Here is a 27,920-nt window from a genome sequence, read left to right on the forward strand (position 1 = left end):
AGTGTCCCTCTGCTCCTTTTGGGGTACCTGGGTGTCCCTCTGCTCCTTTTGGGGTACCTGGGTGTCCCTCTGCTCCCTTTGAGGAACCTGGGTGTCCCCCTGCTCTCTTTGAGGAACCTGAGTGTCCCTCTTCTCCTTTTGGTGAACCTGGGTGTCCTTCTGCTCCCTGGGGTGAACCCAGGTGTCCCTCTGCTCCTTTTGGTGAACCTGGGTGTCCCTCTGCTCCACTGGGGGGAGCCTTTGGGGGACTCTCCCTTCATGCCAGATTTTTCTGCCCATGATGTCATTTTGCAGGCACGGGACCCCTTTTTCCTTGCGCAACCTTCGAGGTCCCTCCCAGCCCAAACCATCTTGTGTTTCTCTGAGGCTGTGGCCTTTCCCTGCCCTCTGAGGCCACCATGCCCAGAACCTGGAACCACCCAGTCTGTGACATCAGCCCCAGGGCTGCAGGTGCCAGGGGCAGTGCAGCTGCTGCGGGCACTTGGCTCAGAGGCTGCCCTGGAAGAGACAAGATTTTGTTTCTTTCAGCTGGCAGTGATGAGCCTGCTGTACCTCCTCATCCTCCTGGCTGTGTACACACCTGCACATGGCACCTGGGACAACTGCAGGTATGGCCCCAGGCTCTGGGAGGGGGCTTGTCCCTCATTGTCACACCCCAAACCCCATGTGGGAGGGGGCAGAAGGAGCCAACAAGAGCAGCAGCAGCTGCTGGGCAGGGCAGTAATCACAGAATAACACAAAATTCACAGAATTTTGGGTTGGAAGAGACCTTCAAGATCATTGAGTTCATTCCCTGACACCTCAACCAAACTCTGGCACCCAGAGCCACATCCAGGCTTTGTTAAACACACCCAGGGATGGTGACTCCACCATCTCCCCAGTCCCAAATTTCCCAGAATTCACAGAATGACCAGATTGGAAAAGACCTTCAAGATCATCAAGTCCAACCCAGCCCAAACACCTCAACCCTGGCACCCAGAGCCAACCCAGCCTTGTTTAAACACCTCAGGGCAGTGCCCACCTCCCTGGCAGCACATTCCAGTGCCCACTCTCTCTTTCTGTGAAGGATTTTTTCCTCATGCCCAGCCTAAACTCCCCCTGGCACAGCTGGAGGCTGTGTCCTCTTGTCCTGGTGTCACTGCTGAGCCCTCCAGAGGAAATGACCTCGTGGGAATGGTGTGAGCACAAAGAACAGAACAGAATGACCAGGCTGGAAGAGACCTCCAACATCACCGAGTCCAACCCAGCCCCAACACCTCAATAAACCCTGGCACCCAGAGCCACATCCAGGCTTTGTTAAACACCCAGGGATGGCACCCAGTAGAGCTGGGGGAAATCACAGGATTGGAAGAGACCTTCAAGACCATCGAGTCCAACCCATTCCCTGACACCTCAACCAAACCCTGGTACCCAGAGCCACATCCAGGCTTGTGTTAAACACACCCAGGGACAGTGACTCCATCACCTCCTCGGGCAGAACATTCCAGAACTTGATCACTCTAATGACTTTGTCCTTCCAGAGGGACCTGTGGGCAGCGGCCCGTGGCTTCTGACTACAACTCCATAGCTGCTGACTACAGAATCATGGCTGGCACAGGCGCCCTGCCGGGGGCCTGGCCCTGGATTGTCAGCATCCAGGACCCCAGGAAAGATGGCAGCGGCCACACGTGTGGAGGGTCCCTCATCAGCCCACAGTGGGTCCTCACAGCAGCCCACTGCTTCCTCCAGGCCAGGTAAGGAGGAGATATTGGAATAATTACCAATATTGCTGGACAGGACGTGCCTGAGCTTGTCTGGCCCTTGGTGCTGAACCAAATAGCAGCTCTGCGGTGTTTTCACCCCACAGACACTTTTGGCTGGCTGGGTGTGTGGTGTTTCACCCACAGACACTTTTGGCTGGATGGATGTTGCAGTTGGGTGTATGGAAACAAGTCCAGGCCTGCAGGAGCTCTGGTGGTGCTGGGATGGAGCTTCCCCCCATAACAGGGGCTGCTCCTTGGGTTTCCCTCTGTGGAGAAGCTTTCAGGCCATGGTGAAGGAAAGGAGTCGGTTCTGATGGAGGGTTTGGATCCAGAGCTTTATTCTGGCCCTCAGGCCTCTGAATGCAGCACCAGCTCCAACAGAACTCCCTGATCCTGTGGTTGCTGCTCCTTTAACCCCGGGGAGAGGGGCAGGGAAGGGGCAGGGAGGCACCAAGCAGGGACAGGAGAGGAGATCTCAAGGGACAAAGGACACCTGGATGGCCCAATGCCCCCCAGGGGTAGAGGGCATCCTTTGGATCTGCCCAATCACTCGAGGCCCTTCTGGAATGCCAGGACTGACAGACAGTGCTGGGAGGGGGAAGGAGAGGTGACTGACACACCTGGCAGGGAATGATCAGGGAAGGGACCCAAGGTTCCGAGGTAAACCCTGAAATCACAACGCAACAAGGAGCAAGGAAGGAATTAGGGTGTCCTCAGCACACAAAGAGTTGCCCAGCCCGCAGCACCACATCCTGCTCCCCTGCTGTTTCCTTGCAGTGTGCCCAGTGCCTTGGCACTGCAGAGCCCATCAGAAGGTTGGGCTGGTGCCACTGCTGCCCAGGAGCCTCCAGAGTGGCATTCCTGGAGCCTAAGGCATGCTAGGGCAGTCACACTCCTTCCCTGCTCAGAAGGCAGGAAAGTGCTGAGCTACCACAGTGATGCCCTTTGGGACTACCTAAAAACAGGCCAGACAAGGGATAAAAAGTGGTTCTATTTATTGAAGGGCCTTCAGGTACTTTTTTTTTGGGCAGACAAAGTCCCCCCATTATATTATACATTAGAGGGAAATCTTTGGTATCAAGCGTATCGGGAAGTCTATACCTCTCAAGTACCTCAGCTAATGGGGAAGAAAAACCCCAAATTTCATAAGAATTAAAATTTAAAAGGGAGGGTTATACATTAGAGGGAAATCTTTGGTATCAGGCATACTGGGGAGTCCGTACTTCTCAAGTACCTCAGCCAATGGGGAAAGAGAGAAGGGAAATTGGGATAAAAAGGAGGCTGCATCCTCCAAAAACTTGAGAGATTCCAGGGGAATGCCCTATGGCCTCTCCATTTATTGGAATAAAGCAAAAGGACTCCTCTGTCTCCTTTTTGGACATAAACCTCTGGTGTTTGTGGATTAATTTTCCTAACACCAGAACTCTCCTTTGGTATGCCAGGGTTTTCATCAGGTGAGATTACTGCAGCCTCAGCACGAATTTACACACATCATCTATTACATGCAGGATTACAAATAGATGAATGTCACAGACATCTTTTATGAAAAATCCTTTCCTTAGGATTTTTCCTCCTGAGAAGCTGAGAGGCCTCAGGAACAAAATGCAAACAATGGTTATCTGCTGCTGTGGAATGCAACAGGTGCATCTGGGATTGGCTCATGTGGTTGTTTCTAATTAATGGCCAATCACAGTCAGCTGGCTCGGACTCTCTGTCTGAGACACAAGCCTTTGTTATCATTCCTATGAAATGCAAGTAATAAATGACACGATTATGAAGGTTTCTTTTTGAGTGAACAGAGAGGGGGAATTGTGGGAATCCACAAAATTAGAGGGTTTTGGGAAAGCTGAAAGATGCAAGCCTCAGATACAGCAGAATTGTGAGTAGAGCTAAAGCAACAGCCATGAGATAAGTCAGCAGAAAAATTATTTAAACTGTAGAAAAGCAAGAGCAAAATGAACAATGGTCTGTGTATTAACGCTTGTCTGAATAGCTCTCTAAGCTGCAGAAAGTTTATCTAGCAAGATATTAAGAAAGTTAAAGCTTAATAATGGAGATCTGTGCGTTGTGTTTTAAGGCTTACAAGCAGGTATTGTATTCGAAATAAGCAAGCATTGTTTTAACTAAAGGCACATGCGCTTATGGTGATTGGATAGAACTACTGTCAATGTGCTTTTGCTTTGTGTGATTGGTCAAGAAGCTTATAAAGTGAGTTGGAAAATGAAGTTTTTTGGTCTGCTGTTTTAGCTCTACTCACAGTTCTGGTGTATCTGAAGCTTGCATCTTGCAGCTTTCCCAAAACCCCCTAATTTTGTGGATTCCCACAAAATCCTTCCTTCTATTCTTTTGGTATAGTTTTAATATAATACATATCATAAAATCATAAATCAAGCCTTCTGAAACATGGAGTCAGATCCTCGTCTCTTCCCTCATCCTAAGACCCCTGCGAGCACGGTCACAGATGGAAAACACCAAAGCTCAAATCCCAAGGCACCACCAGCACCCGGCTCTGCTCCCTCTCAGCCCCGTCTCTGCCCTGCAGGAACGTCACCAAGTGGCGCGTGCTGATCGGGGCCACCCAGCTGAGCCACCTGGGCCCCGAGGCTCAGGTGCGCCACGTCAAGAGGCTGCTGGCCCACCAGGAGTACACGGCTGACTCCCAGCAGAATGACATTGCCCTGCTGGAGCTGGACCAGCCCGTGGAGTGCAGCGACTACGTGCAGCTCGCCTGCGTGCCCAACGCCTCGCTCACGGTGTCGGAGCTGAAAACCTGCTACATTGCTGGCTGGAGTTCTGCCAGTGCTAAAGGTGAGCTCCCAAAAAGGGACCTGAGGGTGAGCTGGGCATACTGGAGGAATGGGCTGGGCTTCCTGACAGCAGAGACCCAAGTCAGGCTGTAGGATGTATGCCTCTGGAGAGGAGTGCCTGGCCTGCTCCCCAAGGGCAGAAAGGGCAGTGAAATGTGATTCTCCTTAAGCCAGGTTGTTGCTATAGAGCGTGACACCAAGACCCCCATCAGAAAGGTGTGTAAGAGGGATTGATTATAGCAATATGTTGCTTTTATCGTTTTTCAAGATATTTACATTTACTTAACAGACACATTCACTGCCCATTGGTCATAAGAAAGAAACAAAGTCCTCAGTAGGTGAACAAGGAGCCACGTCATTCTGTGAGCCAGCCAAAGTCTGTATCTCTTAACTTTCTATCCTTCATCACTTCTCCTTGGTGACAGCCTTGGTGTCTTCCTCAGGGAGATACAGGGCTTTCCTTATCTTCAGGAAGCCTTTGCTGGCTCACAAGAACAGCACAAGATGCCTTTCCTACACCAGGTCTCATAAGCTCTTGGAGATTTATTTCACACCCAAGATAGCTCAGCTACCTTTGGAGGCATAAAATCAGCAGGATGGCTTCTGTTGCAGTGTTGGAAACAAAAAGGTTTAATAAAAGGCAAAATAACAAAACTCTTTATAGAGAAAAACCGAGCCAGGTGCAATAGGTCCTTGCTCCTGGTAAAACACCTCACAAAAGCCATTAGTTTCTTTGTTCTCTTCTTTTTCTAGTAAATTGCTCAGGCAGGATTTTTTGGCTCCTGTCCAATTGGCCATCCTTAAGTTTGAGGTGAAGTCCCCCAGGTCCTATGAGGTGTCTTTTTCACCTAATTGAGGAGAGAAACTTCTGGGAGAAGTTTCTGAGAGAAACTTATTTCCTTTTTAAGGAGACAAAGGATAGTTTTGTCACTCCATCAACATGGGGCACATTCCTATAGGGTACAGCCCTTCAACAGCTGTTCCAGAGGAAAAGCCAAGCCCTGGGTGTGGGAATCCACAAAATTAGAGGGTTTTGGGAAAACTGCAAAAGGCAGGCCTCAGATACAGCAAAACTGTGAGTAGAACTAAGCAGCAGCCATGAGATAGGTCAGCAGAAAAATTATTTAAACTGTAGAAAAGCAAGGATGAATAGAACAATGATCTGTGTATTAACGCTTGTCTAGAATAACTCTCTAAGCTACAGAAAAGTTTATCTAGCAAGATATTAAGAAGTTTGAAGCTTAATAATGGAGCTCTGTGCATTGTGTTTTAAGGCTTACAAGCAGGTATTGTATTTGAAATAAGCAAGCATTGTTTTAACCAGAGGTACCTGTGCTTATAGTGGTTGGATAGAACTACTGTCAATATGCTTTTGCTTTGTGTGATCAGTCAAAACACTTATAAAGTGAGTTGTAACATTAAGGTCTTGGTCTGCTGCCTGAGATGTGAGCTGCTGGCATCTTCCCATTGTCATAACCATGTATTGAGACTGATGCTGGAAAATCAAACAGCTCCAGGCACGTTCCACAGCAGCCCCGGCCCGTTCGTGATTTGTACATGGTGTACATGGTGTACATTTGTACATTGTGTACATGGTGTACATTGTGTGCATTTGTACATTGTGTACATTTGTACATTGTGTGCATTGTGCACATTTGTACCTTGTGCACATTTGTACCTTGTGCGCATTTGTACATTGTGTGCATTTGTACGTTGGGTACATTTGTACATGGTGTACATTGTGTACATTGTGCGCATTTGTACATTGTGTACATTTGCATATTGTGTACATTTGTACATGTGTACATTGTGTACATTTGCATATTGTGTACATTTGTACATGTGTACATTGTGTACATTTGTACATGGTGTACATTTGTACATGGTGTACATTGTGTACATTTGTACATGGTGTACATTTGTACATGGTGTACATTGTGTACATTTGTACATTGTGTACATTTGCACATTGTGTACATTTGCACATTGTGTACATTTGTACATGGTGTACATGGTGTACATTGTGTACATTGTGCGCATTTGTACATGGTGTACATTTGCATATTGTGTACATTTGTACATGTGTACATTGTGTACATTTGCATATTGTGTACATTTGTACATGTGTACATTGTGTACATTTGTACATTGTGTACATTTGTACATTGTGTACATTGTGTACATTTGTACATGGTGTACATTGTGTACATTTGTACATTGTGTACATTGTGTGCATTTGTACATGGTGTACATTGTGTACATTTGTACATTGTGTACATTTGTACATGGTGTACATTGTGTACATTTGTACATGGTGTACATTTGCACATTGTGTACATTTGTACATTGTGTACATTTGTACATGGTGTACATTGTGTACATTTGCACATTGTGTACATTTGTACATTGTGTACATTTGTACATGGTGTACATTGTGTACATTTGCACATTGTGTACATTTGTACATGGTGTACATTGTGTACATTTGTACATTGTGTACATTGTGTGCATTGTGTGCATTGTGTACATTTGTACATTGTGTACATTGTGTGCATTGTGTGCATTGTGTACATTTGCACATTGTGTACATTGTGTACATTGTGTACATTTGCACATTGTGTACATTGTGTACATTTGTACATTGTGTACATTTGTATATTGTGTACATTTGTACATGGTGTACATTGTGTACATTTGTACATTGTGTACATTTGTATATTGTGTACATTTGTACATGGTGTACAGCCCCCAGCCAGCGCCAAAGGGGAATGAGTTCACCCCAGACAGGGGCGTGGAGGTGGCAGGGAGCTGCTGGGTGCTCATTCCTTGCTGTGCTCCCAGCTCAGGGTGCCAGTGATGTCCTGCAGGAAGCCAAGGTCCGGCTCCTGGATGTCCGGCTGGTCAACAGCAGCCGCTGGTACGCTGGGGCCATCCACACCCACAACCTGTGTGCTGGCTACCCCCGGGGTGCCATGGACACCTGCCAGGTAGGACTTCACATTTTTGTTGGTGAAAAATGCGTATTTTATGATTTTCGCAAATATTAAAATGAATATTATATGTGTTATGTTAGAAAGCTGTATTAACTTTTTGTATAAATTATATATTGCTGTATTAATTTTCTCAAGTAGCGTATTAATTATAGTTTTAGGTTATGACATAATGGTAAAATAGAAACTGTGTGTGTGGGATATTTTTTTTAAGAGAGGAATGAGGTACTCACACCAGATAGCAGCCACAGGACACCTGAATCTTTCAAAGAAAGAGGATTTATTGCTCCATTATCAGAAGAAACAAACTTCTTCCTGCCTTGCTCAGCTCTGAAGACGCTGTCAGGATTCAGAGGAAGAAGTTGACACTGACCAGACAGAATCCTGTATTTTAATAGAATTTATGCATCATGTGAGGTGTATGAATATGTGTGAAAAATGTGTATTTTATGATTGGCTTTTGGCAAATATTAAAATATTATATGTGTTGTGTTAGAAAGTGATGCTGTATTAATTTTCTCAAGTAGCGTGTTAATTATAGTTTTAGGTTATGACATAATGTTAAAATAGAAACTGTGTATGTGGGATATTTTTTAAGAGAGGAATGAGGTACTCACACCAGATAGCAGCCACAGCACACCTAAATCTTTCAAAGAAAGAGGATTTATTGCTCCATTATCAGAAGAAACGAACTTCTTCCTGCCTCACTCAACACTGAAGACACCTTAGGATTCAGAGGAGGAAGTTGATGATGACCAGACAGAATCCTGTGTTTTAATATAATTTATGCATCATGTATGAGGTGTATGAATACACAACAGGTTATTGCTTTTAAGCTTTTAATCCTCTGTTAACATGGGTCCTTTTTTGGACTTACTTTGCCCAGAAAGAGGTACCCGGACTGTCTGTAACACTTTTTTTTTAATTGTCTCGTATTGTCCTAATCTCAATTGTTCAAATTTTTATTACTCTAATTATATTCCTGTTTTTGTAACCATTTTATTACTATTAAACTTTTAAATTTCTAAAAACAAGCGATTGGCATTTTACACAGTGATAGTAAAAGATTTTAAAACCACAGAAAATTCAGAGTTAGAAAGAAAGCTAGGCTTAGTAGGCCCTGGGAAAATGTTAAAGCTTAGGAAAATGTTAAAGAAAAATGTTAATGTTAGGCCTTGTATTTGCTAGATCATGTGAAACTGCACCTGTGTAGTCAGTGTATGATAAATTATATAATTGTTAGATGTGATGATTGCTTAGTAATTAGATATAATTATTGTTTAATCATGAGAAACTATGTTCAAGGGTTTGAGGAGGATCACAAGAAACCCATGCTTGGATGAAATCACTGTATAGAACGATGTAATAGAACATTGCATTGTGATTTTGTAATATCAATAGAACAATGTAAGTTTAATAATTAAGATGTAGTTATATAATGATAGAATATAAAACACGTTCATCCCAAACCCGTGGCAGGTCAGATTTGGGTCTGTACCCCTGGCACCCAGAGCTCTCCATAAAAGCACCTGCACAGAATCATTCTGTGATTGTGTTCCTGAACACCAGCACTGGGTGCCAGCCCCCAGCACTAAAGGTACCTGACACCATGGGCTGTGCCTGGAAAATCACTTTTCCTCCTCTGCTGGAGTTTCCTTGCCAAGGGCTCGTGTTCCCCAGGCCTGCCCCTCCACCCAGAGAGCCCATCCAGTGCTCTCAGCAGCACAGAGGTGCAGATCCTGGATTATCCATGCTCTGCCCATCCAGGATCACTGTGCAGACACAAGAGGGGCCTTCACACACACCCACCCTGATCCCAGCTGAGGTTCTGGAGACTCCTGGAGTTCTGGAGACACCAGCACCTGAGCAGAGCCTTTTTGTGCCATGAACACAGCTGGGGCAGGGGCTGCAAGAGAAAAGCAAGCCTCTGGTGCTGAGAGCATGTTGGGAAGGGTGAAAGTTTGACAAGGAAAGTCTCACAGATGCTTAGCAGAAAGATTTGGGAATGTAGAGTCTGATGAAGGAATAGAGATGGAAGCAAGTTTTGATAGAGAAGAAAAGAATTGCTGAGCCAGTCTCACTGGATAACCAAGGAGGCAAAGGGTGTGTTGGTTAGAAGGGGCTTTTATGAATTAAAGCAAAGGATAAACCCACCCCAAACAAGAAGATGTTTTTACCAAGCACAAAGAGAGCACAGGCAAACAAGTCAGCAAAGCTGCAAGAAGAAAAAAGGTCTCAGAATTTTCCACTGCACGAAAACTGAAAAACAACTTCTGGCTTAAACTGTGATGTACTGACTTTGAGTGATTGGAGAACAGTACCATGAATATGGGAATTACAGTAGTTATGATGGGCTATAGATAATAGTTAAGGTATAGATTGGTTCTACTGTATTAAGGTGCTCAGCAAAGTAAATAATGCATTGTAACCAAAAGAAAAGTATGGAATGCAGTGTAACCAAAACCAAAGGGTCTCCAGGCCTGCCTGCAGCTGGAGCTGACAGCTGTGGGCACAGCTCTGTCACCCATGACCCTGGATTGCTGTAACCTCTTGGATGGAATAAACTGCATTTTGTATGCAATAAACTGCATTTTGAAGAGCCACCTCAAGTCCTGCATCCCTCATTTAGGCTCTTATAAGAGCAGCCACCCAACAGCACCCTAATCCTCCTTCCTGTGTTGCAGGGTGACAGTGGAGGGCCTCTGGTGTGCAAAGATAACCGTGCCAGCTACTTCTGGCTGGTTGGAGTGACCAGCTGGGGAAAAGGCTGTGCGAAAAAAGCCAAACAGCTGGGAGTCTACACCTCCACTCAGTACTTCTACAACTGGATCCTGATCCAGATGGGCGTGTGCCCACCTGCAACAGCCACTGAGTCACCCTGCATCTCAACCCCTCTTGAGCAGCCAGAGCCAACACCCACAGAATCAGGCTGCTCTACTCCCACTCTGTGTCCGCAGCCAGCTGAAACAGAGACTCCAACGCCAGAGCCAACCTTCAGCTCAACCCCTTCTGAGGAGCCAGCGCCAACACCCACAGAGGCAGGCTGCTCTACTACAGCCAGCACTCATCAGCCAACTGCAGCTGCCATGCCAGAGGTAGCCTGGACCTCAAATTCCTCTGAGGAGCCAATGCCAACACAACCTCTCTTGCCCACTCCGCATCCGTACGAGATTCTGCAGCAATTCTTAACCCAGGTGCACCAGATGCTGCAGAGCCTCGTGGGGAACAGGACAGAAGCAGCAGGATGAACAAGATCCAGTGCAGGCTGCAGTGGACCATGACCACTTCACACTGGGCCAGTGCCTGCTGATCCAAAGGCAGCCTCAGGGTCAAAGGTGTCCCCTCTCCTGCCCATCTTCCTCCTCTGCATGCACACAAATGCTGAAATTGATTTAGTTGTGGAAATAAAGTTGCCTATAGCCACTGTTAGCAAGTGTTTGCAGTCCAGTCCAGTCTCCTGTGCAAGACAAGGAGTACCAAGCCAGGCACCAGCAAAACAGAGCTGTGATGGGAGAAGGGAGCACAGGTCACACAGGCTACAGCTCTTGGGGACAGCAGCTGGGAACATTGTTTTATGCTGCCCATCAGGGGATGGATCCCTGGGTGTGGGACTTGAAACTGGGCTCTGTCATGAGTCAGGAGATGTGGCCACTTAGCACAGTCAAAGCAGCCTGAGCTGGCACTGGTGCCAGCTTGGGTCTGGAAGCATCCTGAGCACTGCGGAATTTCAGGAGCCAGCCGGCCACAGACCCCCAAACACCAACCTCAGCCCTTTTCCCTGGCAGAGAAAACTCACCAGGCCAGGGTCCTGATGTCTGTTTGCAGGAGCCACTTTACACTACCAGGGGAACCAAAGGGGTTTTTTGCTGCTGCTTTGGCACCCTAGATATGGGCTTCCCTCTCCTAACCCTCACCTCCTCCCCTCACTCCTCTTCTACCATGTCTCCCCTTTCACCCCTTTACTGTACTCACATTTCCACCCTTCGCCTGCCCTTCACTCCTCCCCAGCCCTTCCAGCAGGTGCAGGCAATGACCCTAATGGTGGGACAGCCCCAAAATCCCTTCCAGCAGGTGAGGCAATGACCCTAATGGTGGGACAACCCCAAAATCCCTTCCAGCAGGTGCCGGCAATGACCCTAATGGTGGGACAGCCCCAAAATCCCTTCCAGCAGGTGAGGCAATGACCCTAATGGTGGGACAGCCCCAAAATCTCTTCCAGCAGGTGCAGGCAATGACCCTAATGGTGGGACAGCCCCAAATCCCTTCCAGCAGGTGAGGCAATGACCCTAATGGTGGGACAGCCCCAAATCCCTTCCAGCAGGTGAGGCAATGACCCTAATGGTGGAACAGCCCCAAAATCCTTCCAGTAGGACAAGACCCCCTGCAAAAAGGTAGGGATGATGCCCTCTGTGGGCTAGAGAGTGACAGGAAGGGTTTGGAGGCTGAACTGGTTTTTTTTAGGTTTTGATCAGGGCTTTTAAAGGATATCTTAGGGGTTTTCTGTAGGAGTTTTTTAGGAATTTTCTGGAATTTAGGAGTTTTCTGGGAATGTTTAGGATACCATTAGGAGTTTTTCAGGGCTTTTAAAAGATTTTTTTTTCAGGGTACTTCAAGGGCTTTTTTAACTTCATTTTAGAATTATTTAGGGTTTTTTAAGGTCTTCTTGGGGCTTTTTTTAGGACTTTTGAGGGTATGTTAAGGACTTATTTTAAGATTCCCAGTTTCCCCCCTTCCAGATTCCAAATCCCAGATCCAATCCCGGTTTTCCCCCATTCCGGATTCCAGCCCGGATCCAGTCCCGGTTTTACCCCATTCCGGATTCCAGCCCGGATCCAGTCCCGGTTTTCCCCCATTCCAGATTCCAGCCCGGATCCAGTCCCGGTTTTCCCCCATTCCAGATTCCAGCCCGGATCCAATCCCGGTTTTACCCCATTCCAGATTCCAGCCCGGATCCAATCCCGGTTTTACCCCATTCCAGATTCCAGCCCGGATCCAATCCCGGTTTTACCCCATTCCAGATTCCAGCCCGGATCCAGTCCCGGTTTTCCCCCATTCCAGATTCCAGCCCGGATCCAATCCCGGTTTTCCCCCATTCCGGATTCCAGCCCGGATCCAAGTTCAGTTTTCCCCGTAATTCCCAGAATTTCTCCATACAGAGAATTCAGCCCAGGGGAGGCTCAGGCAGGCCCAGATTTCCCCTGAGGAGTTCCTGTGCGTGGTCCGTCACCCAGTGCACACCCCCTTTGCTTTTCCAGGCCTTGGTGCTCCCACCCCACATTCCCTGCCCAGCACAATCTCCCACATCCCACAGCAGCTTCCCAACCTTCCCCTGAAGGATTTGGGCAGAAGGAAGGCTGGTGGAAGAGGAAAAGGAGGAGAAAAGAGGAGGCACCTGGAGGTGAATCAGGGAACTCTTGCTCTGCAAATGCTCTCCTCTCCCCCCGAGCTACACCCCCTGCTTCCCATGGGCATTCCCAGCAGGAATTCCCTGCTCCTGATCCCAACAAAGTTCTGCTAATTAATCCCAGGACAAAATCCACATCCTCCCAAAATCCTCCTCCCTCTCCTCACCAACTCCCCCTGCCGCTGCTCTGCTGGGAATCAGCACGGGGCCTGCACACAGCTTGGGGGGGAAAACCTGGGAATTCCGGGCTCCCGACCACATTTTTGGGGATAAAAAGACATAAAAGGGAGGGGGCACCCGGATTTGAACCGGGGACCTCTTGATCTGCAGTCAAATGCTCTACCCCTGAGCTATACCCCCACCTGGGCAGCAGAGCCAGGTGAGGCTGCTTGTGGCCAGGTGAGGCTCCTTGTGGTCACCGATGTGGCTCTGTCACATTCCAGGGATGGCTGTCACCCGCCAGCCGCTCCCAGCCCTGCCTGGCACACCCAGCCCTCCCTCACTGCCCTCGCACCAGGGCTCTCACCACGCTCCTGCTAAGGCAGGTACTGAATTCCCACCTGATTCCCTCTAAAAAGCCCCAAACGTGGCCAAAGGAGAGGAACATTTCCAGCACTGACTTCAAAATGTCACCACAGGCTCTGTTTGGTCTCAGGGTGTGCCCAGCCTGGCTCAGGAATTACTGCAACACCAAAAATCCCCCCCAAAATGTTTCATCCAACTCTGGAAGCCGTGGAGAAATCCTTCAAAAAGCAGGAACGTTAAAACTGACCCACAAGAGCAGATTTATTGGGGTTTTATTTGGGGTGGTTCCTTACATGGAGCAGGTCCCTGTGATGCCTTGAGAAGGCTCAGCTAGAACTGAGGCCAGAATAAAGCAGAATAAAGGGATTAGAATAAAGCAGAATAAAGGGATTTATTCAAAGGATCTCCTCCATGGATCCACCTTGGGCAGCACAAGAGCCCAGCCAGGGCTGCACCCCAAGTGAACCAAAATGGTCACAAAATGAACTCAAAATGAGGGTCACAGAATGAACCCAAAAGGAACCAAAATGGTCACAAAATGCCCCACTGGTCATGGGTTCTCTCACTTTTATAAGTTTTACTCCATTTGCATATTGGAGTTCATTGTCCAATTCCAGCCCCTCCTTCTTGTTTTTCTCTCTCCAGCCCACGGTTTTTGTGCTCTTGGGCTGAGATTTGGATCATTTGTCCTTGGTCCCCAGCTGGAGCAGGAATTGTTTTGTCTCCCTGCTCTGTGCCCAGAGCTCACCATCCCCTAATATGAAGCCCAGACCCGCACACTAAAGCAGCACAGAACCTAAAAAAAAATATAAAAATTAAAACCTGACACATCACCTGCACCTCTGGATGACGGTCACTGCTTGGGAAGACAGAAACCCCCTCCAGCTGCAGGTTTGGGGTGCTTGGATCACCCCCAGAGCAGTGCTGGGCCCTTCCAGGGCTCCAGGCAATGATCCACGTGTGCTCACCTGCTCCAAAACCCCGTGGAGAACAGAGGCAGTGACCCCCGGCATGTGCAAATCATTGGCCAGGTTTGCTCCTGCTGCCTGCACCTGGCTCTGGGACAGCCAGGAATATCCAGGAATATCCAGGAGTGGTCAGAGAGGTTTAAAAACCCCGCCCAAAGCGGGGATTTGTGCAGCCTTCCCTGGGACGGTGCTGCCGAATCCAGGAGGTGTCGCTGCCTTCCCGCTGTGACCGCGGCGCGGAAATGCCGGGAGTGGCAAAAAAGGCATCGGGAATGGCACAGGAACATCGGGAATGGCACAAAATGATAGGGAATAGCACAAAAGGCATAAGGAATGGCACAAAAGGCATCGGGAGCAGCACAGGAACATCGGGAATGGCACAGAAACGTTTGGAGTGGCACAAAATCATCGGGAATGGCACAGGAACATCGGGAATGGCACAAAATTATCGGGAATGGCAGAGGAGGCATAAGGAATGGTACAAAATCATCAGGAATGGCACAAAAGGCATCGGGAGCGGCACAGGAACATCGGGAATGGCACAGAAACGTTTGGAGTGGCACAAAAGGAATCAGGGATGGCACAGAATCATCAGGAGTGGCACAAAATGATCGGGAGTGGCACAGGAATGTCAGGAATGTCACAAAAGGCATAGGGAATAGCACGAAAGGAATCGGGGATGGCACAGGAACATCGGGAATGGCACAAAAGGAATCAGGGATGGCACAGGAACATTGGGAATGGCACAAAAGGAATCAGGGATGGCACAGGAACATCGGGAATGGTACAAAATTATCGGGAATGGCACAAAAGGTATTAGGAACTGCACAGGAATATCAGGAATGGCACAGAAACGTTGGGAGTGGTACAAAAGGAATCAGGGATGGCACAGGAATGTCGGGAATGGCACAGGAACGTCGGGAATGGCACAAAAGGCACCGGGAGCAGCACAGGAACATCATGGGTGGCACGGGAATGTCGGGAATGGCACAAAATCATCGGGAATGACCCAGAATCATCAGGAATCTCCAGAAGTGCAGCAGGGAACAGCTCAGTGCCAGCTGGAGGTGGGAATTGCCCCCTTTTCCAGCCCCATGATTCGGGGCCAGGACAGGCATTCTATGCACTGGGGCCCCCAAACCAGAGTCCCAAAGCCACCCCACTGTCACCTGTGGGCTCAGGGATGAGGTTCCCCCATTCTTTGGGCCAGGAAATCCCAGCTCCCACCCAAACCATTCCTCCTTTTGCTCCAGGACCACCACAAACAGCCCAAGCTCTTCCCTTCCCACTCTGTTCCTGAAGGTTCCCAGCTGACCCCGGGCTCAGCCCAGGCTCTCCAGGTGCAGTTGGCACCGAGGCCTCAGCTCCAGCCACTCCCCAGGTGACAGCAGAGCCTCCCCATGTCCCCAGCCGAGGGACATCCCTCAGCTCCCTCTGTCCTGCAGCTCAGCCTCAGGCACTGTTTCACTCTGAACAGCTAAATTGCCCATTCTGGAAGAAAATTCTGGGAATTCTCCAATTCTGGGAGCTCCAGCACAAAGACCCCTCCCAGCTCCCCTCACACTAAAATTTAAACCACTCCAGGGATTCTTCAGGAACCTGCCTGAAAACCAGAATTTCAATCCCCCAATCCCATTTTCCAGCTGGAGCTCCATAAAATCACCTCCCAGCACAACCCCGCTCCTGTTTGGAATGAAAACACCACGGAGTTGGTACAAGGAGTTTATTTTGTGTCCCTGGCCAGGGGCAGGATGGGGATCAGGCGATGCTCCCGGCGTTGGAGGCGATCCTGGGCCACAGATCTGCACATTCCTTGGCCACGGGGCCTGTGATGGCTGAGCCTGGAAAACAGGGACAACACCCCAGGGTCACTGAGGCTCACCTGATCCCTGAGATGCAACTCCCAGAGAAGCTGTGGCTGCCCCTGGAAGTGTCCAAGGCCAGGCTGGAGCACCCTGGGATAGTGGGAGATGTCCCTGGGATGAGCTCTGAGCTCCCTTCCAACCAAACCATTCTGGAATTCTGTGATTTAGAGCTCACAGATGGTTCAGGGCAGCATTTCCCAGCCAAAATCCCGCTCTCTGAGGGGAATCTTGAGTCCTTTTTCCCTTTTTTTCCCCATGGGACACAATTGCCAGGCTCACCTTTCATTTCCCCTTTGTTATTTACAATCACTCCTGCGTTGTCCTCGAAGTACAGGAACACCCCATCTTTTCTCCTGTAGGATTTCCGCTGCCTGATCACCACTGCTGGATGCACTGGGAGGAAAAAGCGTCACAGCCCTCAGGAAAAACACACATTCCACACAGATCCCACAGGAATCAAACCCAGACTCAGGGTGGGTGTTGTTTAGCACCTCATATTTGTGGTGTTTTACTAAAAAAAGTTACACTTTATAGTCAGCAGTCTCCTTAAAACTGATCATTAAATACTTGCAGCTACATCTACACTTGGAAAATCCAGGATTTTCCCACTTTTGCACCTTTATTTTGAAGTAAATTATTAATTTACAAACAATATCCAGCAAAAACTCCTCTGGAGTAGGAGCAAACCTATGGCAGGAGGTGGACCTGGATGAGATTTAAGGTTCCTTCCCAACCGAATCATTCCAAAACTTTTAATTTTATGGATCCATGTGACATCACTCTCCTTTTACTGATGGACAGCTGGGCTCAGGAGGGGATTTAGGGAAGGAATTCCTCCCTGGCACAGGTTACCCAGAGCAGCTGTGGCTGCCCCTGGACCCCTGGAAGTGTCCAAAGCCAGGCCTTGGAGCCACCTGGGGCAGTGAAAGTGGGATTGAAGGTCCCTTCCCACCCAGCCCATTCCAGGATTCCCAAACCCTGTGTCCCACCGCTGATTGAAATCAACAGCACCAGCAGCTGCCACTTCACCCAAAAGCGGCGCCTTTGCTCTGCCCTTCCACGACAACTCCCTGAGCCACGGCACGGACCCAACGAGTGCTTTAGAGAAGGGGGGGCGGGGGGTGACTCGGGGACTCTGCGGGGATCTGTCCCCGATTCCCGCGACAATTCGGGACGCCAATGGTGCCACTCACCCTTCTTCCTCAGCTCCGGCTTGCCCTTCTTCACCGTGGCCATCACCATGTCACCCACGCCGGCCGCCGGCAGGCGGTTCAGGCGGCCCTTGATGCCCTTCACGGAGATGATGTAGAGGTTCTTGGCCCCTGCGGAGAGCGGCGCCGCCGTTATCCCGGGATACCGGGGAGATACCGGGGAGCAGCACCGCCCTTATCCCGGGACACCGGGGACGTGTCCCACTGCAGGGACACCCCACAGCGCTGCCACTACCACGGGCCCAGCCAGACATTCCAGAAGGAAAACGGAGGTTTGGGAACTCACTGAACACCTCACCCTGGGATTACTGAGGGGGCCTTTCCCGAGGGCCTCCCCCGGTTCCCGGGCCGTCCCTCCCGCCGCCCCGCGGTCCCAGCCCCGCACTCACCGGTGTTGTCGGCGCAGTTGATCACGGCCCCCACCGGGAGACCCAGCGAGATGCGGAACTTGGCCCCGGACGAACCTCCGCGTCCTGCGGGTCGAGAAGAGCGTTAAGAGCCCGGTACCGCCTCACGGAGCGGCCGCGGCCTCACGGGGAGGGCGACGGCGCCATCGCCCGCGATATCCGCTCCCACCCGGGCTCAGGCGCCTCTCCCCGGGTCCCCGCTGCGCCGGGGCGGCTACGGGGACGCCGGATGGCGGCGGATGGAGCCGGATAGTGGCGGAGAGCGGCGCCCGCCTCACCTCGCTTCGACATCTTGGCGGCGGAAGAGGCGGCGGATGTCACGTGACGCGCCCGCCCCGCCTCGCTCGGCGCGTGGCGCCCCCTAGCGGCGGCGGGAACCGCGACACCCTCACCGGTACCGGGAGCACCGGGAGCACCAGGAGCGGCCGGCGGGGACGGAAAGAGCGACCAGGGATAATTTGGGCGAGAATACTTGGGATCATGGGAGAAATTAAGAAAAAAAATAAAGCAAAACAAGGGGGCACCCGGATTTGAACCGGGGACCTCTTGATCTGCAGTCAAATGCTCTACCACTGAGCTATACCCCCACTGGCCAACAAGCGCGGCTGAGCGACACTTTAGTGCACTCTCCACGCCGTTCTGTACGTGGAGCGAAAGCTGAGTGTGCGTGCAAATATGATCTGCCTGCCTCAAAACCCCCCCCATCCCCCGGAAATACCAACAAAAAAACGAAATAATAGGTAAAAATACTAAAAGCATTCCCTGAGGGGGCACCCGGATTTGAACCAGGGACCTCTTGATCTGCAGTCAAATGCTCTACCACTGAGCTATACCCCCCTGCGCCCCGTGCTCTTGCCAGGAACCGCCTCTACCGGCGCCGCGAACCTGAAGGTTCCCCGGTTCGAATCTCGTCGCGTCAATGCGAATTTCTTGTGGTTTTTACGCCGTTTTTAGCCCTTTTTAGGGGTGTTTCAACTCGGCGCTGCTTCCTTGGGGGTGTACACCGCGCTCGCACGCGCGTTACGTAGGTGCGCGCCCCGCCCCCGCGGTCCCTCCCCTTTCCTTTTTCCCACCGCCTCCTCCCCTTCCCGACTATTTAAAGTCGCGACATCGCGGGCGGCGGCTCAGTGGAAGAAGAAGAAGGCGGCGGAGGAGGAGGGTGGGAGTGATTTTTTTTTTTTTTTTTTTTAATTTTTCTTTCCCCCTTCCTCCACGCGAGTGTTCCGCCATGAACCCCAACTGTGCGCGCTGCGGGAAGATCGTGTATCCCACGGAGAAGGTGAACTGCTTGGATAAGGTGAGCTCCGTACGGTGGCACGTGGGGACCGGGACAAGGATTTGGGGCTTTTCCCATAGGATCGCCTCTGCATGGGATAGTTTTTTCCCCCTCACCCCCATTCCCGGGGGGGGTTTCCACGGGATCTCGTTGTTTTGGGGGGTCTCTGGTTGGGTTCCTGCCTCCCCCCCACCCGCGGGTGGCACTTCCTTATGGACGCGGCTCTCCCCCCGCCCTATTCCCGGCAACATTTCCACGGTTCCCACTCCAAACCCCGCTTTTCTCGGGGGATTTCTACATTGGATCCCCTCGTGGAGGGACCCCAGGGGATCTGGGTCCTTCCCACCCCAGTTTCCCGGGGATACTCCCACGTTCCCCCGCCGTGTCCCGGGGGTCCCTGGAGCCCTCGGTGTCCCGAGGGTCCCCAGGGGGAGGGGACGGGGACGGGGCTCTTTGCGCTGGGGGCTCCGGCAGCATCCCCAGCTCTTCCTTCCATAGCAAATATTTCTATTTATTGGAATATCTCCCATTCAAAGGCGGCACAGCCGTGTGGAGGCCCAAGGAAAGCAACAGTTAACGCTTCCCTGAAGCCGGGAACCTCATCTGGTTTCCATTATCGAGCTTTTTTCCCTTTTTTTTTTCTCTCTTTTTTTTTTTTTTTTTTTTTTTTTTTTTCCAAATCTTCCATCCCAGTTGCTACTTCCCTGTTCCAAAATCCCATTCCTTCACTCTGGGGCTGCCTCCCTTAACCTGGAATATTTTTTTTGGAGTATTTTCCTCTCAAAACCCAAGCTCTGGTGGAAGCTGGAGGTGAGGAAGGTGATGGTGGGGCTCCATTCCCTCTGCTCTTCCCATGGGATTTCCTTTACTCTCCTCCCCCTCCTCTCCCAGGCTTCTGGGACAACCAGTTTAGGGACTAAAAAAAGTAACTGGGAAGAACACTCCGCTCTCCAGCGGCATTCCTGAGCTCCGGCAGACCCTGTTGCTCGCATTTTTAAGGGATGATGCTTCTTCCTGAGGCCGAGAATGGCTGGGAGCTGAACTATCACCCCTGAATCCTGGGATTTGGGGCTGTGAGTGACTCTGGGCCCTGGGAGCCTCCAGGAGCTGCTGGGTGTTGGGACCGGGGACAATAGGAAGGGAGAAGGGGCTGGGGGATAACTGGAAGGGAAGGGGGGTTTGGCATTTGTGGATATTTTGGTAGGGAAAAGGGTTTGGGGGCTGTAAATATTTGGAAAGGAAAAGGGGTTTTGGTATTGTAGATATTTGGTAGGGAAAGGGGTTTGGGGTTGTGGATATTTAGAAGAGAAAAGGGGTTTGGGATTTGTGGATATTTGGAAGGGAAAAGGGGTTTGGGATTTGTGGATATTTGGAAAGGGGTTTGGGGGTTGTGAAAATTTGGAAGGGAAAGGGGTTTGGGGGTTGTGGATATTTAGAAGGGAAGGGTTTGGGGATAACTGGAAGGGAAAAGGAGTGCTGGGGCTGGGGATATTTGGAAAGATTTGGGGATTGTGGATATTTGGAAGGGAAAAGGAGTGCTGAGATTGGGGATATTTGGAAAGATTTGGGGATTGTGGATATTGGGAAGGAGGGGGAGTGTTGGGGTTGGGGCTGACAGGAAGGGGAAAGGGGTGCTGGGATTGGGGGTAACTGGAAGGGAAAAGGAGTGCTGAGATTTGGGGGTATTTGGAAAGATTTGGGGATTCTGGATATTTGGAAGGGAAGGGGGGTTGGGGACAACTGGAAGGGAAGGGGGAATGTCAGGATTGAGGCTGACCGGGAGGGAAGGGGGATCCCAGGATTGCCGGCAGGGAAGGGGATGAGCCGGGGCTCCCTGAGCTCCAGGGGAGGCTCTGATCCAGCTGTGAGCTCCAGGGGAGGCTCTGATCCAGCCGTGGGGAGCCGGCAGGAGCCTGCAGTCACCATCTTGTCCTCCTCGGGCTCCTCACCCACTTCCTCTTCCGAGGAGCCGGGGCTCGGCCGGTTCGTGGTGCGGCTCACCCCGCCCCGGAGCGCCTCCGGCTGCCCTTTTCCCGGAACGCTGCCCCAGTTCCCATAAAATCCTGGGCAGGCCTTGGAGTGCCTCTGGCCCTGCTTGGAATTCCTGTATCCCTGCTTTTCCTGACCCTTGGAATTCCTGTATCCCTGCTCTTCCTGACCCTTGGAGTTCCTCTGTCCCTGCTTTTTCCCTGTCCCCGCTTGGAATTCCTCTGTCCCTGCTTTTCCTGGCCCTTGGAATTCCTCTATTCCTGCTTGGAGTTCCTCTATCCTTGCTTTTCCCAGCCCTTGGAGTTCCTCTCTCTGTCCCTGCTTTTCCTGGCCCTTGGAATTCCTCTATTCCTGCTTTTCCTGGCCCTGGAATTCCTCTATTCCTGCTTGGAGTTCCTCTATCCTTGCTTTTCCCAGCCCTTGGAGTTCCTCTCTCTGTCCCTGCTTTTCCTGACCCTTGGAATTCCTCTATCCTTCCTTTTCCTGACCCTTGGAATTCCTCTGGCCCTTGGAGTCCCTCTATTCCTGCTTTTCCTGACCCTTGGAGTCCCTCTATTCCTGCTTTCCCTGGCCCTTGGAATTCCTCTGTTCTTGCTTTCCCTGGCCCTTGGAATTCCTCTATTTATGCTTTTCCCAGGCCTTGGAGTTCCTCTATTCCTGCTTTTCCCAGCCCTTGGAATTCCTCTGTCCCTCCTTTCCCTGGCCCTTGGAGTACCTCTCTCTTCCTTAATTTTCCTCTATCCCTGCTTTTCCCAAGGCCTTGGAGTTCTTCTAGTCCTGCTTTTTCTGACCCTTGGAGTGCCTCTGTCCCTGCTTGGAATTCCTCTATTCTTGCCTTTCCTGGCCCTTGGAGCTCCTCTGTCCCTGCTTTTCCCAGCCTTTGGAATTCCTCTATTCCTGATTTTCCTGACCCTTGGAGTTCCTCTGTCCTGGCTTTTCCTGGCCCTTGGAATTTTTCTGTCCCTGCATTTCCCAGCTTTTAGAGTTGCCTCTATCCCTGTTTGGAGTTCCTCTCTCTGTCCCTGCTTTTCCCAGCCCCTCGTGTCCCTGTCCCCTCTCGTGTCCCTGTCCCTTTCCTGTCCCGGTTTTCCCAGGCAGAGTCCGAAGGGCAGCTGGGCTGTGCTGGCAGCAGGAGGGCACAGCCCCAACCTTGGTGTGTCTAGGATGTGCTTTTCCTTCCAGAACCAGGGAAACCCCGCTTCCCTTTGGGATTTATGGAAAACCCAGGTGCATCACCACCTCCCCAGCGCCCTGGCGTGCCCCAGGTGGCTTTGGGGACATCGCTGTCCCTGCCCCCACGGGGACAGTGCCACTGCTGGCTCTGGCTTCCGCAGGGGAAGTGACACCCGAGGGCTGGGCTGGGCTTGCCCTGAGCTGAGCCTCACCCTGGGCTCGTCTCCTCCAGCCCAGGGGGTTCCTCTGGGGGTTATCCTCAAATCCTGGGGCCCCCCGTGTTGTGGGGCTTGTCCTCAGGGTGTCTGTAGGGTTTGCTCCCATGTTATGGGGTTTGCTCCCCAGGGTGTCTGTGGGGTTTGCCCCCCCTGTGTTATGGGGTTTGTCCCCCAGGTGTGGGATTTGCTCCCCAGGGTGTGTGTGGGGTTTGCTCCCATGTTATGGGGTTTGCCCCACCCACGGTTGTGGGATTTGCTCCCCAGGGTGTGTTGTGGGGTTTGCCCCCCCTGTGTTGTGGGATTTGCTCCCCAGGGTGTGTTGTGGGGTTTGCCCCCCCTGTGTTGTGGGGTTTGCTCCCCAGGGTGTGTGTGGGGTTTGCCCCCCCTGTGTTGTGGGGTTTGCTCCCATGTTATGGGGTTTGCCCCAGGTGTGTTGCAAAGGCTTTGCCTGGTGGGAAAAGAGAAGCAGCTGGGGCTGCCCCTGGATCCCTGGAAGTGCCCAAGGCCAGGCTGGACAGGGCTTGGAGCACCCTGGGACAGTGGGAGGTGTCCCTGCCATGGCAGGGGTGGCACTGGATAAGTTTGAAGTTCCCTTCCATCCCAAACCACTCCATTATTATAAATCTTAAAGAATCCTTTATTTCCCCAGCATGGATTACTTCTGTCCCACTCACCTGGATAACCTGGAAAGTTTTAGGGCTGTTTTCCTTTAAATCTGTGATTTTCCACTGAGGTTATGTTGGTCAGAAGAGTTTCCAAAACTTAGAGCTAAAATCCTGTCCAGCCTGTGGGATGTTGGGTCACCTGGGATCCCCTCCAGGCTCAGGACTGGGAAGCACAGGGAGTTCATCCTCCCTTCAAACCCCATTTGGATCCTGTCCTCTTTCCACAGCGAGCGGAACGTTCCTGGAAGCTGAAATAACTCCTGCTCCCCTGTGTCCAGCCCTGCTCCAGCCTCCTTTTAGTGCTGCCTCAGATTTTGTGGATCCAGCATTAATTCCACTCCATTTGTGAGCCAGGGAGCGGTGGCAGCGAGGCTGGGGACGGGGAAAAATGCTCCATGGACGCTTCCCAAAGGATCCCAGATCCCAAATCTCTTCCCAGATCCCTTGGGAGGAGCCTCAGGCTGGGAATGGCCCTGCTGAGCAATTCCTGGTGGGAACTGGGGCAGGAATGTGCTGGGAATGCTCTGGGATGGGAGCAGAGCCTGCCTGGGAGCGTGGTCCTGCTGAGGGGTGGGATTGGGATCAGAGAGATCTGCTGCTATTCCTGGAGCTGGGATTGGGGTTGTTCCCCTGCTGGATCAGAGGGGTTTGCTGTTCCTGGATTTGGGATTGGTATCAGAGGGATCTGCTGCTGTTCCTGGATTTGGGATTGGGATCAGAGAGATCTGCTGCTGTTCCTGGAGCTGGGATTGGGATCAGAGAGATCTGCTGCTGTTCCTGCATTTAGGATTGAGATCAGAGAGATCTGCTGCTGTTCCTGCATTTGGGATTGGGGTTTTTCCTCTGCTGGACCCCAGGGATCTGCTGGCTGTGCCAGATCCTCCTGGGAGCTGGGACATTCCTTAAGGAGAGGGCTCTGGGGTTGTGCTGCCTCCCTGCAGGTCCACGGTGCCATCCCTGGCAGCTCCTGCTTGGGAAGGGCTTGCAAAGGGCCCTTCACCCCCCAGAACAGCCCCAAAAACTCAGGATCCAGCTGCTGATCCATCCTACAGGAGCCCAAAAAACTGGGAAAGGGGCAAAACCACCCTGGGAGAGGATGGAGGAGCAAAACCCCTGCAGCTGGAGGAACTGCTGTGAGCAGAGGGGAGGAACAAATCAGTGTCTGAGAGCAATGAAAAGGAGGAGGATTGTCCTCTCCAGGGCTGAGTCACGTCCCCAGAGCCTGGCAGTGTTTGTGCACGGGGTGTGGCACCTGGGCAGGTGACAGCAGGGCTTGGTCCCTGCGGGGACACAGATCCAGGCTGGCCTTGGAGAGGGGGATCGGCTCCTTGCAGGGTTTCAAGTGGAAATCCCAGCAAAAAGCAGCAGCTGGGCACTCTGGGTGTGATGGCTGAGAGTTAAAGGACACTTGCCTGTGCTCTAATTAGGGCTTGGAGCTGCTAATTGGGCTTTTGGTGGAGTTTTCCCTGATTTTTTTGGGGGGTGGCCCTAGGGCAGGACCGGCTGTCAGGGGTGAAGGTTTTGCTCCAGGCTGTGCTTTCCCTTTTTCCCTGCTCCAGGAGGAAATTCCCATTCCTCTCTGGGCCCTGGGAATTCCCACCAGACCCCACAAATCCCCGTGGAAAAGAGGAGTCCGGACTCTGGCAGGACTTTGAACTCAGTCTGTGTGAGCTCCGAATCACAAAATCAGAATAATTTTACTCCCAGATCATCAAATCCAACCTTTAACTCCAGCTCTGAGCTGTCCTCAGGCTCCTCCCAGCCTGGGCCCAGCTCAGAGCCAGGTGGGAATAATTTCTTTAGGAGCAGCCCTAAAAAAGAACCTTAAAATTCTCCTTTAGGGTTTGTCACAGCCCAGGCTGTGGGGTCAGGGTCTGGCTTTTTTTGGGATTGTGTCTTTCTTGTGGGTCTGTGTCTGCTTCCCATGAGAACCTTTTCCTGCTTGGCTCGTGCAGCCTCACCTGACCTGCTCTTCTGGCTGGCACTGAGCAGAGAACAGCAATAAAATAAAATAAAAAAATAAACCCAAAGCAGCAGCTTTGAACCTCCAAACACAGCTGTTCCCTCTGCTGAGGTGTCACTTGCAGAAGGAGCTTTTCCTATCCATGAATTCCTGGTTTTATGGAAGGAAAAAAACCTCCCCTGGCACTTGGGAAGATCAGGAGAGATGGAATTTTATCCTAAATTAACCAGGATAATCCCTGTGCTCATTTAACCAACCTTTTTTTTTTCCCCTTATCCAGAAGGATCCTGAGTTGTGCTCCCCTTTCCTGGCTGGTCCCAAGCTCTGTGGAGCCAGAATATTTCTTAATATTTAAAAAAGAGCTTGGAAATCCCATTTTTGTAGCTGCTCCTTATGCACTGGCAATTCCTAGAAGGAAAATTTGGTTTTCCTGGGGTCACAGGTGGCACTGCTGCCATGCTGGGTGGGAACTGTGGGGTTCCAGCGGGGTTTTGGGATCCCTGGTGCTGATGGTTGGGGTTTTTTGTGTTGCAGTTCTGGCACAAATCATGTTTCCACTGCGAGACCTGCAAGATGACCCTGAACATGAAGAACTACAAGGGCTACGAGAAGAAGCCCTACTGCAACGCGTGAGTGCCTGCTGAGGGGGTCCTGGGGGGGTTTCTGGGGGGATCCCTCCTGTGGGGACTCTCCTGTGTGGGATCCTCCTGTGGGGATCTCCTGTGGGGATCTCCTGCTGTGGGATTTTCTGGGGGGATTCCTGCTGTGGGATCTCCTGGGGGGTCTCTCCTGTGGGACCCTCCTATGTGGGATCTCCTGTGGGGTCCACTGGGGGTCTCCTGTGCTGTAGGGGGGGATCCTCCTGTGTGGGATCTCCTCCTGTGCTGTGGGACCTTCTGTGGCTCTCCTGCTGTGTGGGGTCTCTCCTGTGGGACCCTCCTGTGTGGGGGTCCCCTTCTGTGAGAGATCTGTGTGGAACCCCGATGTGTGGGGGCCTCCTGTGGAGTCCACTGAGGGTCTCCTGTGCTGTGGGGGTCTCCCCTGTGGGGATCCTGTGGGGTTTTCTGGGGCTGATCCCTGCTGGGATACTCTCCTGGGTGTGATCCTGCTGTGGGATTTTCTGGGGGGATTCCTGCTGTGAGGTCTCCTGTGGGGTCTCTCCTGTGGGACCCTCCTATGTGGGATCCTCCTGTGGGATCCACTGGGGGTCTCCTGTGCTGTGGGACCTTCTGTGGGTCTCCTGCCATGTGGGGTCTCTCCTGTGGGACCTTCCTGTATGGGGGTCCCCTTCTGTGGGGGACCCTCCTGTGAGGATCCTCCCATGGGATCTCCTGTTGTGGGGACCCTCCTGTGGGGTCTGTTGGGGGTCTCCTGTGCTGTGGGGGTCTTTCCTGTGGGGATCCTCCCATGGGGGTCTCCTGTGCTCTGGGGATCCTCCTGTGTGGGGCCCTGTTGTCAGGACCCTCCTGTGTGGGCCCCTCCTATGGGGGTGTCTCCTGTGGGGATCCTCCTTTGCTGTGGGGGTCTCCTGTGCTGTGGGACCTTCCATGGGATCTCCTGCTGTGGGATCTCCTGTGGGGTCCACTGAAGGTCTCCTGTGCTGTGTGGGATCTCCTCCTGTGTGAGGGACCCTCTGGTGTGGGATCTCCTGTGTGGGGTCCACTGGGGGCCTCCTGTGCTGTGTGGGCCCTTCCTGTGGGGGTCTCTCCCATGTGGGGCCCACTGGGGGGATTCTGTGGTGGGGGACTCTCCTGTGGGGGTCTCTCCTGTGGGGGATCCTCTTGTGCTATGAGGGGTCTCCTGTGCTGCGTGAGACCCTCCTGTGTGGGTCTCCTTCTGTGTGGGATCTCCTGTGTGGGGCCCTGTTGTGGGGATCCTCCTGTGGGATCCATTGAGGATCCTCCTGTGCTGTGGGGGTCTCTCCTGTGGGGCCTCCTCCTGCGTGGGACCCTCATGGGGTCTCTCCTGTGTGGGGATCTCCTGTGGGATCCTCCTTTGGGGCCTCCTGTGGAGTCTGCTGTGGGATTTTGTGGGGGATCCTCCTTTGGGGATCTCCTGTGCTGTGGGAGTCTCTCCTGTGTGGGGCACCCTTCTGTGGGGTCTCCTGTGGGATCTCCTGGATATTCCTCTCTCAAACTCCACTCCTCACCCTGGCATGGGCTCTGTAGGGCATCCTGAGCTCTCCAGGAGCAGGAATTCCAGAAATTCTGCAATTTCTCCAGAAATTCCCTCTGTGAAGGGAACAGGCCCTGAAATTCCCTCTGTGCAGGGCTCACCAGGCCAGGCCAGGCTGGGCTGGGTGCAGCCACCTGAATTTCCTGGCAGGGAAAGAATCCCAAGGTAAATAAACCTGGGAGGTGAAAGCCTTGGTGTAGGGGATGGAGGCAGGGCAGGGCGGAGCAAGAGCTCAGGGCCCTTTTTTTTTCCTTTTTTTTTTTTTTTTTTTGTCTGGGCCTTTTTTTTCTGGGTCTTTTTTTTTTTTTTTCTGGGTCCTTTTTTTTGTCCTGAGCCTCTTTTTTTTTTTCCTTGAACCCTTTTCCCTCTCCTTTTCCTCTGGGCCTTTTTTTTTCCTCTTCTTTCCTTTTTTTTTTTATTTTTGTTTCTCCTCTGGGCCCTTTCTTTCCTGGCCCTTTCCACCTGTTCCTGAGCACTGGATGTTCCCTTCCAACCTTTTTTTTTTTTCCCCCCTTCTCCAGAAGGACCCTGTGGACCCAAAA

General features: G+C 51.6%; 3 protein-coding genes and 3 non-coding genes across 6 annotated transcripts in view; 2 read left to right on the forward strand and 4 right to left on the reverse strand.

Annotated features, from left to right (window-relative positions):
• Positions 1-537: 537 nt before the first annotated feature.
• Positions 538-10,787, forward strand: LOC136567170 (acrosin-like). The gene is made up of 6 exons (XM_066566670.1): positions 538-608; positions 1,521-1,733; positions 4,285-4,550; positions 7,391-7,536; positions 10,224-10,397; positions 10,497-10,787. Exons 1-6 carry the CDS (start codon positions 538-540, stop codon positions 10,785-10,787), a joined length of 1,161 nt encoding a protein of 386 aa, XP_066422767.1.
• Positions 10,788-13,231: 2,444 nt separating this feature from the next.
• On the reverse strand, positions 13,232-13,303 carry TRNAC-GCA (transfer RNA cysteine (anticodon GCA)). Its single transcript has one exon. It is a non-coding gene; the product is annotated as a tRNA-Cys (tRNA).
• A 2,841-nt stretch (positions 13,304-16,144) lies between these two features.
• RPL23 (ribosomal protein L23) lies at positions 16,145-18,246 on the reverse strand. Its single transcript, XM_066566934.1, has 5 exons — positions 18,198-18,246; positions 17,902-17,985; positions 17,495-17,623; positions 16,581-16,694; positions 16,145-16,277 (listed from the first exon to the last, which is right to left on the reverse strand). Exons 1-5 carry the CDS (start codon positions 18,208-18,210, stop codon positions 16,195-16,197), a joined length of 423 nt encoding a protein of 140 aa, XP_066423031.1. The 5' UTR covers positions 18,211-18,246; the 3' UTR covers positions 16,145-16,194.
• Positions 18,247-18,434: 188 nt separating this feature from the next.
• TRNAC-GCA (transfer RNA cysteine (anticodon GCA)) lies at positions 18,435-18,506 on the reverse strand. Its single transcript has one exon. It is a non-coding gene; the product is annotated as a tRNA-Cys (tRNA).
• Positions 18,507-18,684: 178 nt separating this feature from the next.
• On the reverse strand, positions 18,685-18,756 carry TRNAC-GCA (transfer RNA cysteine (anticodon GCA)). The gene has a single exon. It is a non-coding gene; the product is annotated as a tRNA-Cys (tRNA).
• Positions 18,757-19,099: 343 nt separating this feature from the next.
• Positions 19,100-27,920, forward strand: part of LASP1 (LIM and SH3 protein 1) — a 28,667-nt gene continuing 19,846 nt past the window's right edge. Inside the window, exons 1-2 of the mRNA XM_066566804.1 lie at positions 19,100-19,216; positions 25,738-25,832. Coding sequence (XP_066422901.1) covers positions 19,148-19,216; positions 25,738-25,832 — 164 coding nt within the window. The 5' untranslated portion in view covers positions 19,100-19,147. The remainder of the gene's footprint in view (positions 19,217-25,737; positions 25,833-27,920) is intronic.

The sequence above is a fragment of the Molothrus aeneus genome, chromosome 28 (assembly GCF_037042795.1).
Source record: "Molothrus aeneus isolate 106 chromosome 28, BPBGC_Maene_1.0, whole genome shotgun sequence".
Classification (NCBI taxonomy): Eukaryota; Metazoa; Chordata; class Aves; order Passeriformes; family Icteridae; genus Molothrus; species Molothrus aeneus.